The sequence below is a fragment of the Musca autumnalis genome, unplaced genomic scaffold, assembly GCF_047663935.1.
Source record: "Musca autumnalis isolate F117 unplaced genomic scaffold, ASM4766393v1 scaffold_4, whole genome shotgun sequence".
NCBI lineage: Eukaryota > Metazoa > Arthropoda > Insecta > Diptera > Muscidae > Musca > Musca autumnalis.
In genome coordinates, this window is record NW_027411977.1 from 85,219,268 (window position 1) to 85,235,939 (window position 16,672).

The window sequence follows — 16,672 nt, forward strand, 5'->3', positions numbered from 1 at the left end:
TGACCCTCTGGCACTGCATTTTAACTGACCCTTTGGCATTGCATTTAAACTAACCCTTTGGGATAGAATAGGACGCAGTCCAAAGCACGTGTTTTGATACAGGCATTCTGCGGAAATTGTGCAAGCCATTACAAAATATGCCAGAACAAATAAAATGCATTATTTGTGTAAAACAAAAATATTAAGAACTTTATTACATTAACACAAATTATGAAAATCCTCCATTGAATTCAATCGCAAACATGCGTGTTTCCTCCGCTCTCCATTTGTTCCAAGCTGAACTGTTTTTGCTTAATTTGCTAAATGGGTTGTCTTCCCATCGCCAGTTAAGATTTCGACATGTACTCCAACAGCACTCCATTCGGAAATTTTCTTCTCTTGAGTTACCGGAAAAATGTTCACAAATGAAATATTATTCAGTTTGTATTAACAAATGTTTGAAAATGTTAACACGCTTATCTCTTATTGGAAAATGTATACCGCTGCCTGTAGAGATGTACAAACTGATTTATGTACATGTAGGGATCTCTAAGAACTGCTAATAATATGTAGCGAACGGAGTGCCTTTTTCACGACTCCGTTTGGACTGCATCCGGATGCTGTTAAATTATGAGGAATTGGAGTGCCCTTTTCATGACTCCGCTGAACTGCATCCGGATGTTGTTAAAATGTGACAAGTGGATGTGATTCTTTGGATTGCATCCAAATGCGGTAAAAATGTGAGGACTGGAGTGCCTTTTTCACGACTCCGGTTGAACTGCATCAAAACATGCCGTGACAGAACTAGTCCACATTGCACTACTTCCAATTTATTTTGCTGGGCTGATACCGGTTTCTTACACTATTAAACCTGATTAATATTATCATATTACGACACCCAAAATTTGAACCAAATCGGTTGATCCGTTCTAGAGTTAACGTGAGCATCAGCCATCGGGACATGCTAAATCTACTCCATATTGTCTGAAACGTATTTAGTCCAACCATACTTGGGGTTTAAAACCAATTGTTTCGATGGCACACAATTTTGGTCGTATCAAAATGTATATAGGGTATATTTACATTTAACCTAAAGGCTGAGGGTATAAAAATCAGTTCTGAGAAATATATCTGAAGTAGATTAATCGGATAGTTATAAAATATTGAGGGAAGAGGATTTTAAAATAGAGTATGCTGCTGTATAGTGACCCCATAGTCATTATAGCATCCCACCAACATGGCCACGGCAGCGGGTTCTTTCGTACCGGATTGACCCGGCCAGCGTCTGCCAACCCAGCATAAAACCTATGCTTCTTCGTAGGTTTCTATGCTGCTACAACAACAACAAACCTTGTCTGAATCGCACGTAGTAATACAAATCCGACCTCGAATTTGCTTGAGTAGGAACAAAATCCCACGACAAGATATAAGCAATCAGAAAAGTCTCGTTACCTTACACGTGGTTACCATTGCATCACGGTGGTTTCGTAATATTAGCTTCTATCAAAATCCCTCTCGTTTTGGACGCCACACTGCTGGTAATCCTAAACACTTCAATGTTTTACCCAAAAAATCCAACTCTAAATCTGCAAACAAAAACAACGTTCGATTTGATGCAGAAGGGGGCTCAGGTGTTGCATGACTGGGAGATAGACAAAAAAAAATCTGACTGTCGCCAATTTAACTCTCTACCAACTGATCATGTCGTGATATATGTATATTGGGAGTCCCAACTAGAACGCAATTTTTAAATTTCAAATAAAACACAGATATTTAAAAAAATTGTGAAACTTTATTATACGCGATGCGCCTTAACTAATTTTAAATGGAAGGTGCTTACACCTTGGAAGTTTTTGCAGATTCTGAAACTACAATAGTCATAGATGATAAATATTAAGAAACAAAAAAATCGCCGGAGTGATTTTCAAATAAATCGCGATTTAAGTTCACATTTTTAGGGGTTCTTTAGGTTTTCATGATGATATTGTTTTATAAGGAGGCGATACAGTCAGCGCTCAATTGTCTCAATATTGAACTTCTTTATCTCAAAAACGGTAAAACCTATGAAAATATCATAAATGTCAATCTTGTGGAGAATTTTCTTTAGGCCCATTTACATAAGACTCGCGGTTTCCAAGCAAAATCGTGAAAACCTAAAGAACCCCTAAAAATGTGAATTTAAATCGCGATTTATTTGAAAATCCCTCCGGCGATTTTTTATTTTTTGATATTTCTCATCTATGTACATTGTAGTTTCAGAATCTGCAAAAACTTCCCAGGTGTAAGCACCTTCCATTTAAATTTGGTTAAGGTACACCGTGTATATCGTAAAGTAGACAGAATGTGGTTATGTATGGAACAATTGTTCAAATGCCAACAATGACACTTCCAATTGCGCCAAATTTAAAAATTGCGTTCTAGTTGGGACACCCTTTAGAAGACACTCATTGAGTCGGTTGGATTGACTGTCCGATTAATTCTAGGAGCGTTAGCTCCTCGGCTTACATATTGCTGCAGCAAAGGAGACACTCGTCGCCCCGATAGCGTACAAGCTAGGGTTTTCCCTGTTTTTATCACAGGAATCACACAATCGCACTTACGGGATTCAGGGATTCCCGGAAATTTAAAAATACGAGGGTGGTTTAATTTTTCGTGATTTTTCCAACTTCCCATAGTTACATATATGAAATACTATACCGGTTCCATTTGCTAGAGACCCAGAACAAATTTTTTCAGAGAGTTCTGTTTCGAAAAATTGCTGCCATGTTTTTCCTCTATCGAGTAAAAATGAAAAAAATATATGGATTGGATTGTATTTCGAATTTGCGACCCACCACAATGTTGACCCGATTTAGCCCACCCTGACCATTTGCATTATGCAAAGCTAGAGAAATCACTCGATGTAAAGAGATTTGCCCAAACTATGAAGTTATTCCAATTTTATGGACCTCGAAAATCTTATGTTTTGAAAAACATGCATATAATTCCTCATCATTCTTAACATATTACATACACGGTGCTCTTGAATCAAATTTAAATGGAAGGTGCTTACACCTGAGAAGTTTTTGCGGACTCTGAAACTACAATGTTCATAGATGAGAAAAATCAAAAAACAAAAAAAAAAAATCGCCGGAGCGCTTTTTAAATAAATCGCGATTCAAGTTGACATTTTTAGGGGTTGTTTATGTTTTCACGATTTTGCTTAGAAACCGCAAGTCCTATCAGAATGAGACCGAAGAAAATGTTGTAGCTATGAAAATTTCCAACAAGATTGACCTTTACGGTATTTTCGTAGGTTTTACCATTTTTGAGATAGTAAAGTTCAAATTGGGACAATGCACTGACTGTATCGCCCCCTTATAAAACATTGTCATGAAGGGTGCGCCTTAACTAACTTTTAATGAAAACCGCTTACACAGGGGAAGTTTTTGTGAATTCTGAAACAGCAATATTCATAGATGAGAAAAATCCAAAAACAAGAAAAAATCCCTGTAGGGATTTTTAAATAAATCGCGGTCAAAATTCACATTTTTAGGTGTTTTTTAGGTTTTCACGATTTTGCTTGGAAACCGCAAGTCCAATCGAAATGGAGCTAAAGAAAATGTGGTAGCTGTGAAAATTCTCTACAGGACTGTCGTTTATGATTTGTTCTCAGGCTGTACCATTTTTGATATAAAGAAGCTCGGTTTACATTTTTAGGTTTTTTTATTAGGGTTTCGCGATTTTGATTGAATACGGCAAGTCTTATCGGCATGGGACCTGAGAAAATCTTATAGATGTGAAAATTCTCTACAAGACTGGCTTATGCAATTTTTCCTAGGTTGTACCATTTTTCAGATATATAAGTTTAAGTTGGGAAATTGCAGTCATGACATTGTTTTATAAGAAGACGGTACAGAATTGAACTTGAATTGTCTTAATTTCAACTCCTATATCTCAAAAGTTGTAAAACCTATGAAAATATCATTAAGGCCAATCTTGTAGAGAATTTTGATAGCTACGACGATTTCTTTACTCCCATTTTGATAGGACTTGCGGTTTCCAAGCAAAATTGCAAAAACCTAAACAACCCCTAAAAATGTCAACTTGAATCGCGATTTATTTAAAAAGCGCTCCGGCGATTTTTTTTTTTTTGTTTTTTGATTTTTCTCATCTATGAACATTGTAGTTTCAGAATCCACAAAAACTTCCCAGGTGTAAGCACCTTCCATTTAAATTTGATGATAGTTTCCTGGGAAATACCCGTAGCATGGCAACGTATTGTTCACTTCATGCAAAAATAACTTCAAAATCCATTCATGGGTAGAAGTCATGGTACTGAGAACTACACAAAGAAATTCAATTTGACTCTCCAAGATTATATTGAGTCTATAATACAATACCATAGACTAAAGAACGTATAGACGAAGGATTACTCAGTTTTTCCGCGGTCAAATCACTTAAACCAGAAAACTCAAAAAAGTTCCAAGACGATATTTGGAAAAAAATGGCAACAGTTTCTTGGATATATTTATCTGTAGTGGAATTCTGTAACTCATTTTTTGAGTTACCGACAAAAATCGGTAGCATTAAAACGCATAATTATGAATGAAAAGTATCAACAAAAGTTGACAGCACTGTTGTGTCGGTAGGATTTAGCAACAGCTTTATTTCGTTAATTACCGAAATTATAAGTTTTTAATTTTAAGGATATTCCTCGGTAACTCAAAAAATGAGGATATAGTTCCCATCCCTATGTAGACTTTTGTTAAAACAAAATATGTATTTGTTAAGTTGAATTTTTTGGCATTTTATATTGAGTTTCTTGGTCACCACACTCAATTCGAACATTCTCGGTGAGAGCATTCCGTCGTCTATATCTACATTATTCTATGACGATACCAAAGCTATCTTGATGCAATAACGGTTTTAATTGATACAATTAGTGCTGATTATGTCCCCCTACATAAGAATAAATTGAGGTCATTCCAGTTTAGTTTTTAAAAATATAATATTTTTTAAGTTTTCCAATGACCACGATAATTTTATCGAAACGGAGAAAATATAAAGATTTAAATACATTATTCTAGGTCGGGATATCGAATCTTCGGCAAGTTAAAATCACATTTTTAACGGCGGTTAAAACCCTTTATTAACCTTTGGTGAAAAAAAAACCTACCTTGTCTACCTTCTAAGCTGTTTAGGGAAAGATAACGTCACATTCTGTAATGGTGTTTAATCCCTATAGTTATGTCGGACTTGTTTTAGGTCATTGAAAAACTTAGTTAACATTTGACCGGTTTTCCTATAGCAATAAATGACATACCAACTGAAATACTTACAAATCTATCGTTTTTCCTCTATTCATATGTTCGGTTAGCATCCAATTGAGTTGATCCATGCATGATTTTTCACAAAATTACGTGTTAGATCGTACTTCTGTTACTAGTGAAAAGTGTTGTGCCGAATTTAACGAAAACTATTGAATAAAACTGCTGCTGGAAAAAGACTGTCCGAATGGAATAATTAAGGTTCATTTAGTAAGGCTAGACAGAAGGAGAATTCAGGACATCAGCTGGTCTTACTGGTAATTGCACCAGGGGTATAATTTTCCACATGTTATGTATTATGTTTGTATTCTTTTGAACGATAAATAGTTATAAAAGATTTAAATATGTATATGTACATGGCATATTTTTTATTCACCTCTCAGAGTGGCTATGTATTACCAAACAAAAGATTTGTGTATGTTTGTATTAAAACAATTCTTGCATTTGTTGACCCTATGTATAAATAAATATGAAATTCAATGTTGGGCAATAGATTATAGATAGATAACATGGACAGATTTAGAATTACAGCTAAACACAAATGTTTAAGTAAAATAGATATATAGAGTTTTAAACATATATAAAACTAGTTTTTGTTATACATACATATAAAATTGTTTAAAAAAAGATTACATTTAAAATGCTTATTAATTAAATTTTGTATATTAATTTTATAAATTAATAATAAATAATTCATAGAATATACTATATAAATTATAATTCATTTAAAATAATAATTTAGCTTAATATTTTGCCTGTTTTTTTTTTTTTACTTTTAATGTAATGTTTGTATGCATGTGTGTTTTTGTGTGGTGTTAACTTAATAATTGGTTTTGGTTTGTTTGTTGGTTGGTTGTGTGTATTTTTCCTAGGTGTTACAGTTGTTGTTTTAATTTTTTTTGGTAGATCTTAACAAATAATTTTAATTTAATTAATGTATATATAGAATAATAATAATTGTAATATTATTTTAAAAAAGCTAATACTAAAGTTATGTATTTTGTGTTTGTTTTTCCTTTTATTTAATTAGCTTAGAAGTTGGTTTTTTTTGTTTGTTTAAAATTTCTTGTGGTTTTTTCTTCCGTATGCTGGCGCATCTGGCATTTATTTCTTCTTAGCTGCCTTTTTTTCAGCCTTGCGTATAGCCTTTTCTCGTTCACGTCTTTCTCTTTCCTGATCTTTGCGTTCCTTTTCTATGCTGGCCTTGAGATCTTTGAGACGTCGTTTCAAACGATGTTTGTCGTCGCCAGTAACACCCAGCGTTTTTAAGTCTTTCGAATCTAAGGATAATAAAGCACCGCCCTCAACGTTATGCTCCTTGAAGGCTGGTATATAGCGTTCCATTTCAATGCCCAAAAGCCAGTGGCCAACCTAAAAGTATAAGAAAACCGGATTATTAGTAGAGTTGGCTGACGTATGAGTAGTGAGAATGATAATTCACCCACACGAATGACAATAAATTAAGGCGCTAGAAACAGCCTCTTACAATGCAACAAAAATGAATACTAAGGCATCATAATCTTGATGACACTGCGAATATGTAAGAGGATGTACTTGAAAAGCTGATATTATCGCCAAACAGGAAGTGGGATATTGAAACAAGAAACGTTAATACATGGTAGTTTGTTTATATTTAACCGGAAGCTAAAATATTATCACTTACAGGTCCATCAAGGTAGATGAAAGACTACAAAAAATAGGTTTAAACGCTATCAGAAAGGGTCTATAGAAGCACCCTTTTTACCACAAAGGCTCTAAAGAAGCACCCTTTCTATTACTAAGGGTCGAAAGAAGCACCCTTTCTATCACTAAGGGTCTAAAGAAGCACCCTTTCTATCACTAAGGGTCTAAAGAAGCACCCTTTCTATCACTAAGGGTCTAAAGAAGCACCCTTTCTATCACTAAGGGTCTAAAGAAGAACCCTTTCTATCACTAAGGGTCTAAAGAAGAACCCTTTCTATCACTAAGGGTCTAAAGAAGCACCCTTTCTATCACTAAGGGTCTTGAGAAGCACCCTTTCTATCACTAAGGGTCTAAAGAAGAACCCTTTCTATCACTAAGGGTCTAAAGAAGCACCCTTTCTATCACTAAGGGTCTAGAGAAGCACCCTTTCTATCACTAAGGGTCTAAAGAAGCACCCTTTCTATCACTAAGGGTCTAAAGAAGAACCCTTTCTATCACTAAGGGTCTAAAGAAGAACCCTTTCTATCACTAAGGGTCTAAAGAAGCACCCTTTCTATCACTAAGGGTCTAAAGAAGCACCCTTTCTATCATAAAGGGTCTATAGAAGCACCCTTTCTATCATAAAGGGTCTATAGAAGCACCCTTTCTATCAGAAAGTGTCTATAGAAGCACCATTATTATCAGAAAGTGTCTATACAAGCACCCTTTCTATCATAAAGGGTCTATAAAAGCACCCTTTCTATCATAAAGGGTCTATAGAAGCACCCTTTCTATCATAAAGGGTCTATAGAAGCACCCTTTCTATCATAAAGGGTCTATAGAAGCACCCTTTCTATCACTAAGGGTCTAAAGAAGCACCCTTTCTATCACTAAGGGTCTAAAGAAGCACCCTTTCTATCACTAAGGGTCTAAAGAAGCACCCTTTCTATCACTAAGGGTCTAAAGAAGAACCCTTTCTATCACTAAGGGTCTAAAAAAGCACCCTTTCTATCACTAAGGGTCTAAAGAAGCACCCTTTCTATCACTAAGGGTCTAAAGAAGCACCCTTCCTATCACTAAGGGTCTAAAGAAGCACCCTTCCTATCACTAAGGGTCTAAAGAAGCACCCTTTCTATCACTAAGGGTCTAAAGAAGCACCCTTTCTATCACTAAGGGTCTAAAGAAGCACCCTTCCTATCACTAAGGGTCTAAAGAAGCACCCTTTCTATCACTAAGGGTCTAAAGAAGCACCCTTTCTATCACTAAGGGTCTAAAGAAGCACCCTTCCTATCACTAAGGGTCTAAAGAAGCACCCTTTCTATCACTAAGGGTCTAAAGAAGCACCCTTTCTATCACTAAGGGTCAAAAGAAGCACCCTTTCTATCACTAAGGGTCAAAAGAAGCACCCTTTCTATCACTAAGGGTCTAAAGAAGCATCCTTTCTATCACTAAGGGTCTAAAGAAACACCCTTTCTATCACTAAGGGTCTAAAGAAACACCCTTTCTATCACTAAGGCTCTAAAGAAGCACCCTTTCTATCACTAAGGGTCTAAAGAAGCACACTTTCTATCACTAAGGGTCGAAAGAAGCACCCTTTCTATCACTAAGGGTCTAAAAAAGCACCCTTTCTATCACTAAGGGTCTAAAGGAGCACCCTTTCTATCACTAAGGGTCTAAAGAACCACCCCTTCTATCACTAAGGGTCTAAAAAACCACCCTTTCTATCACTAAGGGTCTAAAGAAGCATCCTTTCTATGACTAAGGGTCTAAAGAAGCACCCTTTCTATCACTAAGGGTCTAAAGAAGCACCCTTTCTATCACTAAGGGTCTAAAGAAGCACCCTTTATATCACTAAGGGTCTAAAGAAGCACCCTTTCTATCACTAAGGGTCTAAAGAAGCACCCTTTCTATCACTAAGGGTCTAAAGAAGCACCCTTTCTATCACTAAGGGTCTAAAGAAGCACCCTTTCTGTCACTAAGGGTCTAAAGAAGCACCCTTTCTATCACTAAGGGTCTAAAGAAGCACCCTTTCTATCACTAAGGGTCTAAAGAAGCACCCTTTCTATCACTAAGGGTCTAAAGAAGCACCCTTTCTATCACTAAGGGTCTAAAGATGCACCCTTTCTATCACTAAGGGTCTGAGGAAGCACCCTTTCTATCACTAAGGGTCTGAGGAAGCACCCTATCTATCACTAAGGGTCTAAAGAAGCACCCTTTCTATCACTAAGGGTCTAAAGAAGCACCCTTTCTATCACTAAGGGTCTAAAGAAGCACCCTTTCTATCACTAAAGGTCTAAAGAAGCACCATTTCTATCACTAAGGGTCTGAAGAAGCACCCTTTCTATCACTAAGGGTCTAAAGAAGCACCCTTTCTGTCACTAAGGGTCCAAAGAAGCACCCTTTCTATCACTAAGGGTCAAAAGAAGCAGCCTTTCTATCACTAAGGGTCAAAAGAAGCACCCTTTCTATCATTAAGGGTCTAAAGAAGCATCCTTTCTATCACTAAGGGTCTAAAGAAGCACCCTTTCTATCACTAAGGGTCTAAAGAAGCACCCTTTCTATCACTAAGGGTCTAAAGAAGCACCCTTTCTATCACTAAGGGTCTAAAGAAGCACCCTTTCTGTCACTAAGGGTCTAAAGAAGCACCCTTTCTGTCACTAAGGGTCTAAAGAAGCACCCTTTCTGTCACTAAGGGTCTAAAGAAGCACCCTTTCTATCACTAAGGGTCTAAAGAAGCACCCTTTCTATCACTAAGGGTCTAAAGAAGCACCCTTTCTATCACTAAGGGTCTAAAGAAGCACCCTTTCTATCACTAAGGGTCTAAAGAAGCACCCTTTCTATCACTAAGGGTCTAAAGAAGCACCCTTTCTATCACTAAGGGTCTAAAGAAGCACCCTTTCTATCACTAAGGGTCTAAAGAAGCACCCTTTCTATCACTAAGGGTCTAAAGAAGCACCCTTTCTATCACTAAGGGTCTAAAGAAGCACCCTTTCTATCACTAAGGGTCTAAAGAAGCACCCTTTCTATCACTAAGGGTCTAAAGAAGCACCCTTTCTATCACTAAGGGTCTAAAGAAGCACCCTTTCTATCACTAAGGGTCTAAAGAAGCACCCTTTCTATCACTAAGGGTCTAAAGAAGCACACTTTCTATCACTAAGGGTCTAAAGAAGCACCCTTTCTATCACTAAGGGTCTAAAGAAGCACCCTTTCTATCACTAAGGGTCTAAAGAAGCACCCTTTCTATCACTAAGGGTCTAAAGAAGCACCCTTTCTATCACTAAGGGTCTAAAGAAGCACCCTTTCTATCACTAAGGGTCTAAAGAAGAACCCTTTCTATCACTAAGGGTCTAAAGAAGCACCCTTTCTATCACTAAGGGTCTAAAGAAGCACCCTTTCTATCACTAAGGGTCTAAAGAAGCACCCTTTCTATCACTAAGGGTCTAAAGAAGCACCCTTTCTATCACTAAGGGTCTAAAGAAGCACCCTTTCTATCACTAAGGGTCTAAAGAAGCACCCTTTCTATCACTAAGGGTCTAAAGAAGCACCCTTTCTATCACTAAGGGTCTAAAGAAGCACCCTTTCTATCACTAAGGGTCTAAAGAAGCACCCTTTCTATCACTAAGGGTCTAAAGAAGCACCCTTTCTATCACTAAGGGTCTAAAGAAGCACCCTTTCTATCACTAAGGGTCTAAAGAAGCACCCTTTCTATCACTAAGGGTCTAAAGAAGCACCCTTTCTATCACTAAGGGTCTAAAGAAGCACCCTTTCTATCACTAAGGGTCTAAAGAAGCACCCTTTCTATCACTAAGGGTCTAAAGAAGCACCCTTTCTATCACTAAGGGTCTAAAGAAGCACCCTTTCTATCACTAAGGGTCTAAAGAAGCACCCTTTCTATCACTAAGGGTCTAAAGAAGCACCCTTTCTATCACTAAGGGTCTAAAGAAGCACCCTTTCTATCACTAAGGGTCTAAAGAAGCACCCTTTCTATCACTAAGGGTCTAAAGAAGCACCCTTTCTATCACTAAGGGTCTAAAGAAGCACCCTTTCTATCACTAAGGGTCTAAAGAAGCACCCTTTCTATCACTAAGGGTCTAAAGAAGCACCCTTTCTATCACTAAGGGTCTAAAGAAGCACCCTTTCTATCACTAAGGGTCTAAAGAAGCACCCTTTCTATCACTAAGGGTCTAAAGAAGCACCCTTTCTATCACTAAGGGTCTAAAGAAGCACCCTTTCTATCACTAAGGGTCTAAAGAAGCACCCTTTCTATCACTAAGGGTCTAAAGAAGCACCCTTTCTATCATAAAGGGTCTATAGAAGCACCCTTTCTATCATAAAGGGTCTGTAGAAGCACCCTTTGTATCATAAAGGGTTATAGAAGCACCATTTCTATCATAAAGGGTCTATAGAAGCACCCTTTCTATCATAAAGGGTCTCTAGAAGCACCCTTTGTATCATGAAGGGTCTATAGAAGCACCCTTTGTATCATAAAGGGTCTATGGAAGCACCCTTTGTATCATGAAGGGTCTATAGAAGCACCCTTTGTATCATAAAGGGTTATAGAACACCATTTCTATCATAAAGCGTCTATAGGAGCAATCCTTCTATCATAAAGGGTCTATAGAAGCACCCTTTCTATCGTAAAGGGTCTATAGGAGCAATCCTTCTATCATAAAGGGTCTGTAGAAGCACCCTTTCTATTATAAAGGGTCTATAGAAGCACCCTTTCTATCATAAAGGGTCTATAGAAGCACCCTTTCTATCGTAAAGGGTCTATAGAAGCAACCTTTCTCTCAGAAAGGGTCTATAGAGCAACCTTTCTATCAAAAAGGGTGGATACAACAAGCACAATGTCTATCATAAAGGGTCTATAGAAGCAACCTTTCTCTCAGAAAGAGTCTACAGGAGCAATCCTTCTATCATAAAGGGTCTATAGAAGCACCCTTTCTATTATAAAGGGTCTATAGAAGCAACCTTTCTCTCAGAAAGAGTCTACAGGAGCAATCCTTCTATCATAAAGGGTCTATAGAAGCACCCTTTCTATTATAAAGGGTCTATAGAAGCACCCTTTCTATCACAAGGGGTCTATAGGAGCACCCTTTCTATCACAAGGGGTCTATAGGAGCACCCTTTCTATCATAAAGGATCTATAGAAGCACCCTTCCTATCAGAAAGTGTCTATAGAAGCACCATTATTATCAGAAAGGGTCTATACAAGCATCCTTTCTATCAAAGTAAACTTTCTATCAGAAAGTGTCTATAGAAGCAATATTTCTATCAGAAAGTGTCTATAGAAGTACCCTTTTTTTTCAGAAGCATCCCTTCTTTCACGACCTTGAGCGTGCAAGGCGGGTGTGCATATCGGCACTTATCATCTTTATCATCAGCCTTCTACAGCCCTATATACTCTGAAGTGTTCCAAGCCATGTATTACCGCAGTAATCATTTAAAAAGTCGAAAGAGAATCTGCTAAAGTTGGTCTGGCAGTAAACGACGATAAAACCAAGTTATTGGCATCTGATACTACCCGTGCAATGGGTTCACAGAACTCGTAAGTTGCAGGTATCTACAATCTTTGGAGGTATTTACAAAAATAATATCAGTTGTGATATAATAAGTAGAAGTAGGATAGTATTGGCCTGTGGATGATATTTTGGACTATGTAAGCTTTTAAACTGCTTCAAACTGCAATACAAATCTCGCCAAACAAATATCACACTTTACTACACACTGATGCTACCCGTGCTAATGTATCAATCAGAAATCATTTGAAAATCTATTCATACGAAGTTTATGTGACAAATTTTCTGTTCCTAGAATAATAAATTGACAATATTGGAGGAGGTATCACGTTTTTCATTTGTTTCTTTCTTAACATCCAAAAACAGTTCGATGATGAGACAAACATGTTTGAAGATACATAAATTTAATTTCATCAATATACCTTAATTGCTAACATTTGTAATCTTACCTGATCTTTGGTCCATTCATGTACTGGTCCCCCTTTATAATTATAAACAGCTGCTTTGCGATCAGAGAAACTTGAACTTGAACCCGACAAATCCAAGCCGCGACTAGGTGAATAACCAGGAGATGAACAGCCCGATGACATACTGGTTGGCGATGGAGGACCATTACTGTGTGATGAAGAGGTTTGCTGTTGCCATGGTACTGTACCAGGCGGAGATAAAGATTGAGGAATAACTTGTTTAACTGAATTTCATTCAGGAAATACAAAAATTCAAATATGGTTTTTAAAATAGTAAGGGGTTAGTATTAAATTACCACCAGATCGTTTCATTTTACAAGGCAAGGCATGTTAAAGATTTATATAAAAAATAACAATAGAAATCAAAATGTAGATTATAAGGGGATAGAATAAGAATAAAAAGAAGAGAAAAACACATTTAAAAACTCATTAAATATTATATTAGAAATGTTGTCTATAATATAGATTATAATAATATGCAGATTTTTGAAAATTGATACATTATTTTAAGGTGAATATTAACAACAACGAACGATATGTATAATAAGGATAAACTCTGAAATTAATCCCCATGGGAAAGGGGAGATTTATTGTAGAGTTATATCCTTGCTAGTTAAAAATATTAATCAAATGCAGGCATTATTACGAAATAATTTTAACTATTGTTTAATGGTTATACATAAATTACAAAACACCAAAGAGTTCATAAACCGCATAATTACATAATAACTTCTATGTTTCAATTTGTCTCGCTGTAGTGTATTAAGAAGGAATTTGCAAAATGATAATATGATTCAAAACAACATCAAAACCAATTAATAACAAAAAACCGATAAAAAAATAATTTACAGTTTGCTTTTGATGAGAATGAGTGAGAGGATTGATTGGTAATGCATTAAAATGGATATTATGGTGGTGTTAGTTTGAAGGGGGGAGGAAGTCACTAATTATGTGAAGGGCAAAAAAATATACAATTTTTTGTGGATTTTTACTGGGAGCGGGTGTTCTAGTGCTAATTATTTTGTTTTCTTGTTATTTTTTCTTGAAATATTTAAAATTATTATTGTTCTTGTTGTTGCATTTTATTTGTTTTTTTTTAGTTGCTTTTTGAAGTGGTTCTATATATACGTGTATGAGACTGATTGATTTTTGTTTGATTAATTTGCTTAGAAAAGTAACAGGGTGTGTCACCTTTTGGTTGAGCCTCATTTACAGCTTGTCGTATTTCGTTAATAAGTGTTTTGCAATTAATAGCTGCCGCCGATTGTGTTTTATTTATTTCGGTATAATCATCGCTGGAATGTCGTGATGAGCCATCACCCAAACGCCTGAAAGTATGAAGGAAGAGAGAAAAACGAAAACATCAATATCAGTTACAATAATAAATGCATGCATGAAAGGAAAGGAAAGCTAAGCTAGTAACAAATTGCATTATTCCCAATATCCCAAAAAGCAATAACTGTAAATGGTATTGAAAGTATAGCGCCTAGCGAGATTGAGATCAAGACAGAGTACCCCGAGTGAAAATTAATAATGCAGCAAGAGCTGATGGGGGATAAGAGGAGCTTTTCAAGACTAGAGGACACACGCTGATAAGATACATTGTATGTATGTATATGTATTACCAAAAAGCGTGAGAAGACAGTGCGATCCAGCAACAGAGAGATAAGTATCCATCCCATCACATACAAAATATTATGGAGCGTACTGTGCGAACTGGTAAATTCAATTTTCCTATATCAATGTGGGTTTAGGTTTGCTTAAATCAGCAACGACGAGATCGTCACCTATCCTGGAATAGTGGAAAGAATGTTTCAGTTCTAACCGAGGTAACAGACATGTAAACAGTATATCGTTTGATATAGAGAACGTTTTAAGAGCTGCAAATGCTGTATTAAGTATCAGGTTCAGTAACAATACATGCACCGATAGAACGAAATTTAAAGCTGTATTAAATATCCAGCCCATGTACCACATGTGATACACTGGTTGTATAAAACAGTGGTATGTCCGATCTTAACCTATGGATGTATTGTATGATAACATGTCCTAAGAAATAATTCGGGCCTGTTCAAGTTAGCTACTTTGCAGCGGGCTGCATCAGTTCTCATTATTGGAACAGTTAAAACCCATCTGAATGCTGTGTTTAATACCAACGCCCTGGATATTCAGGTTCAGTAACAGGACATACAAACCCCAGATAGCCTAGTAATTTCCACAGATGTGTCAAAGATGGAAAGGGAGCTGGTGTGTACTGTGAACATGAGATGATCATATACACTTAGCAATAACTGCAGGGATTTTTCAGGCAGAATTATTACAGTTACTTTCCAAGGGAAAGGGTGCTTCCTAAGACCCTTTCCAAGGAAAGGATATTACTTAAAACCCTTTCCAAGGAAAGGATGCTACTTAAGACCCTTTCCAAGGGAAAGGATGCTACTTCAGACCCTTTCCAAGGGAAAGGGTGCTACTTAAGACCCTTTCTAAGGGAAAGGATGCTACTTAAATCCCTTTCCAAGGGAAAGGGTGCTACTTAAGACCCTTTCCAAGAGAAAGAGTGCTACTTAAGAGTGTGCTTCTTAACACCCTTTCCAAGGGAAAGGGTGCTTTTTAACACCCTTTCCGAGGTAAAAACAGCTTCCTAAGACCCTTGCAAGGAAAAGGGTGCTTCCCAAGACCCTTTCCAAGGAAAAGGGTGCTTCTTAAGACACTTTCCAAGGAAAGGATGCTACTTAAAACCCTTTCCAAGGGAAAGGATGCTACTTAAGACCCTTTCCAAGGGAAAGGATGCTACTAAAGACCCATTCCAAGGGAAAGGATGCTACTTCAGACCCTTTTCAAGAGAAAGACCCTTTCTAAGGGAAAGGATGCTACTTAAATCCCTTTCCAAAGGAAAGGGTGCTACTTAAGACCCTTTCCAAGGGAAATGGTGCTACTTAAGACCCTTTCTAAGGGAAAGGATGCTACTTAAGACCCTTTCTAAGGGAAAGGATGCTACTTAAATCCCTTTCCAAGGGATAGGGTGCAAATTAAGACCCTTTCCAAGAGAAAGAGTGCTACTTAAGACCCTTTCCAAGGGAAAGGGTGCTACTTAAGACCCTTTCCAAGAGAAAGACCCTTTCTAAGGGAAAGGATGCTACTTAAATCCCTTTCCAAGGGAAAGGGTGCTACTTAAGACCCTTTCCAAAAGAAAGAGCGCTACTTAAGACCTTTCCAAGAGAAAGAGTGCTACTTAAGACCCTTTCCAAGAGAAAGAGTGCTACTTAAGACCCTTTGCAAGGGAAAGGGTGCTACTTAAGCTCTTTCCAATAGAAAGAGTGCTACTTAAGACCCTTTCCAAGGGAAATGGTGCTACTTAAGACCCTTTCTAAGGGAAAGGAAGCTTCTTAACACCCTTTCCAAGGTAAAGGGTGCTTCTTAAGACCCTTTTCCAAGGGAAAGGGTGCTACTTAAGACCCTTTCCAAGAGAAAGAGTGCTACTTAAGACCCTTTCCAAGGGAAAGGGTGCTTCTTAAGACCCTTTTCCAAGGGAAAGGGTGCTCCTTAACACCCTTTTCTAAGGGAAAGGGTGCAACTTAAGACCCTTTCCAAGGGAAATGGTGCTACTTAAGACCCTTTCTAAGGGAAAGGATGCTACTTAAGACCCTTTCTAAGGGAAAGGATGCTACTTAAATCCCTTTCCAAGGGATAGGGTGCAACTTAAGACCCTTTCCAAGAGAAAGAGTGCTACTTAAGA

General features: G+C 37.3%; 1 protein-coding gene across 29 annotated transcripts in view; it reads right to left on the bottom strand.

Moving 5' to 3' along the window:
- Positions 1–6,286: 6,286 nt before the first annotated feature.
- The window catches only part of Spn (protein phosphatase 1 regulatory subunit spinophilin), a 347,126-nt gene continuing 336,740 nt past the window's right edge, over positions 6,287–16,672 (bottom strand). For 19 of the 29 annotated variants that reach the window (XM_073982797.1, XM_073982813.1, XM_073982806.1 and 16 more), the window contains 3 exons: positions 14,128–14,264; positions 12,919–13,160; positions 6,287–6,659 (listed from right to left, as the gene is read on the bottom strand). In XM_073982797.1, coding sequence (XP_073838898.1) covers positions 6,393–6,659; positions 12,919–13,160; positions 14,128–14,264 — 646 coding nt within the window. In that variant the 3' untranslated portion in view covers positions 6,287–6,392. The remainder of the gene's footprint in view (positions 6,660–12,918; positions 13,161–14,127; positions 14,265–16,672) is intronic. The other 10 variants (XM_073982817.1, XM_073982815.1, XM_073982810.1 and 7 more) reach the window with 2 other exon arrangements.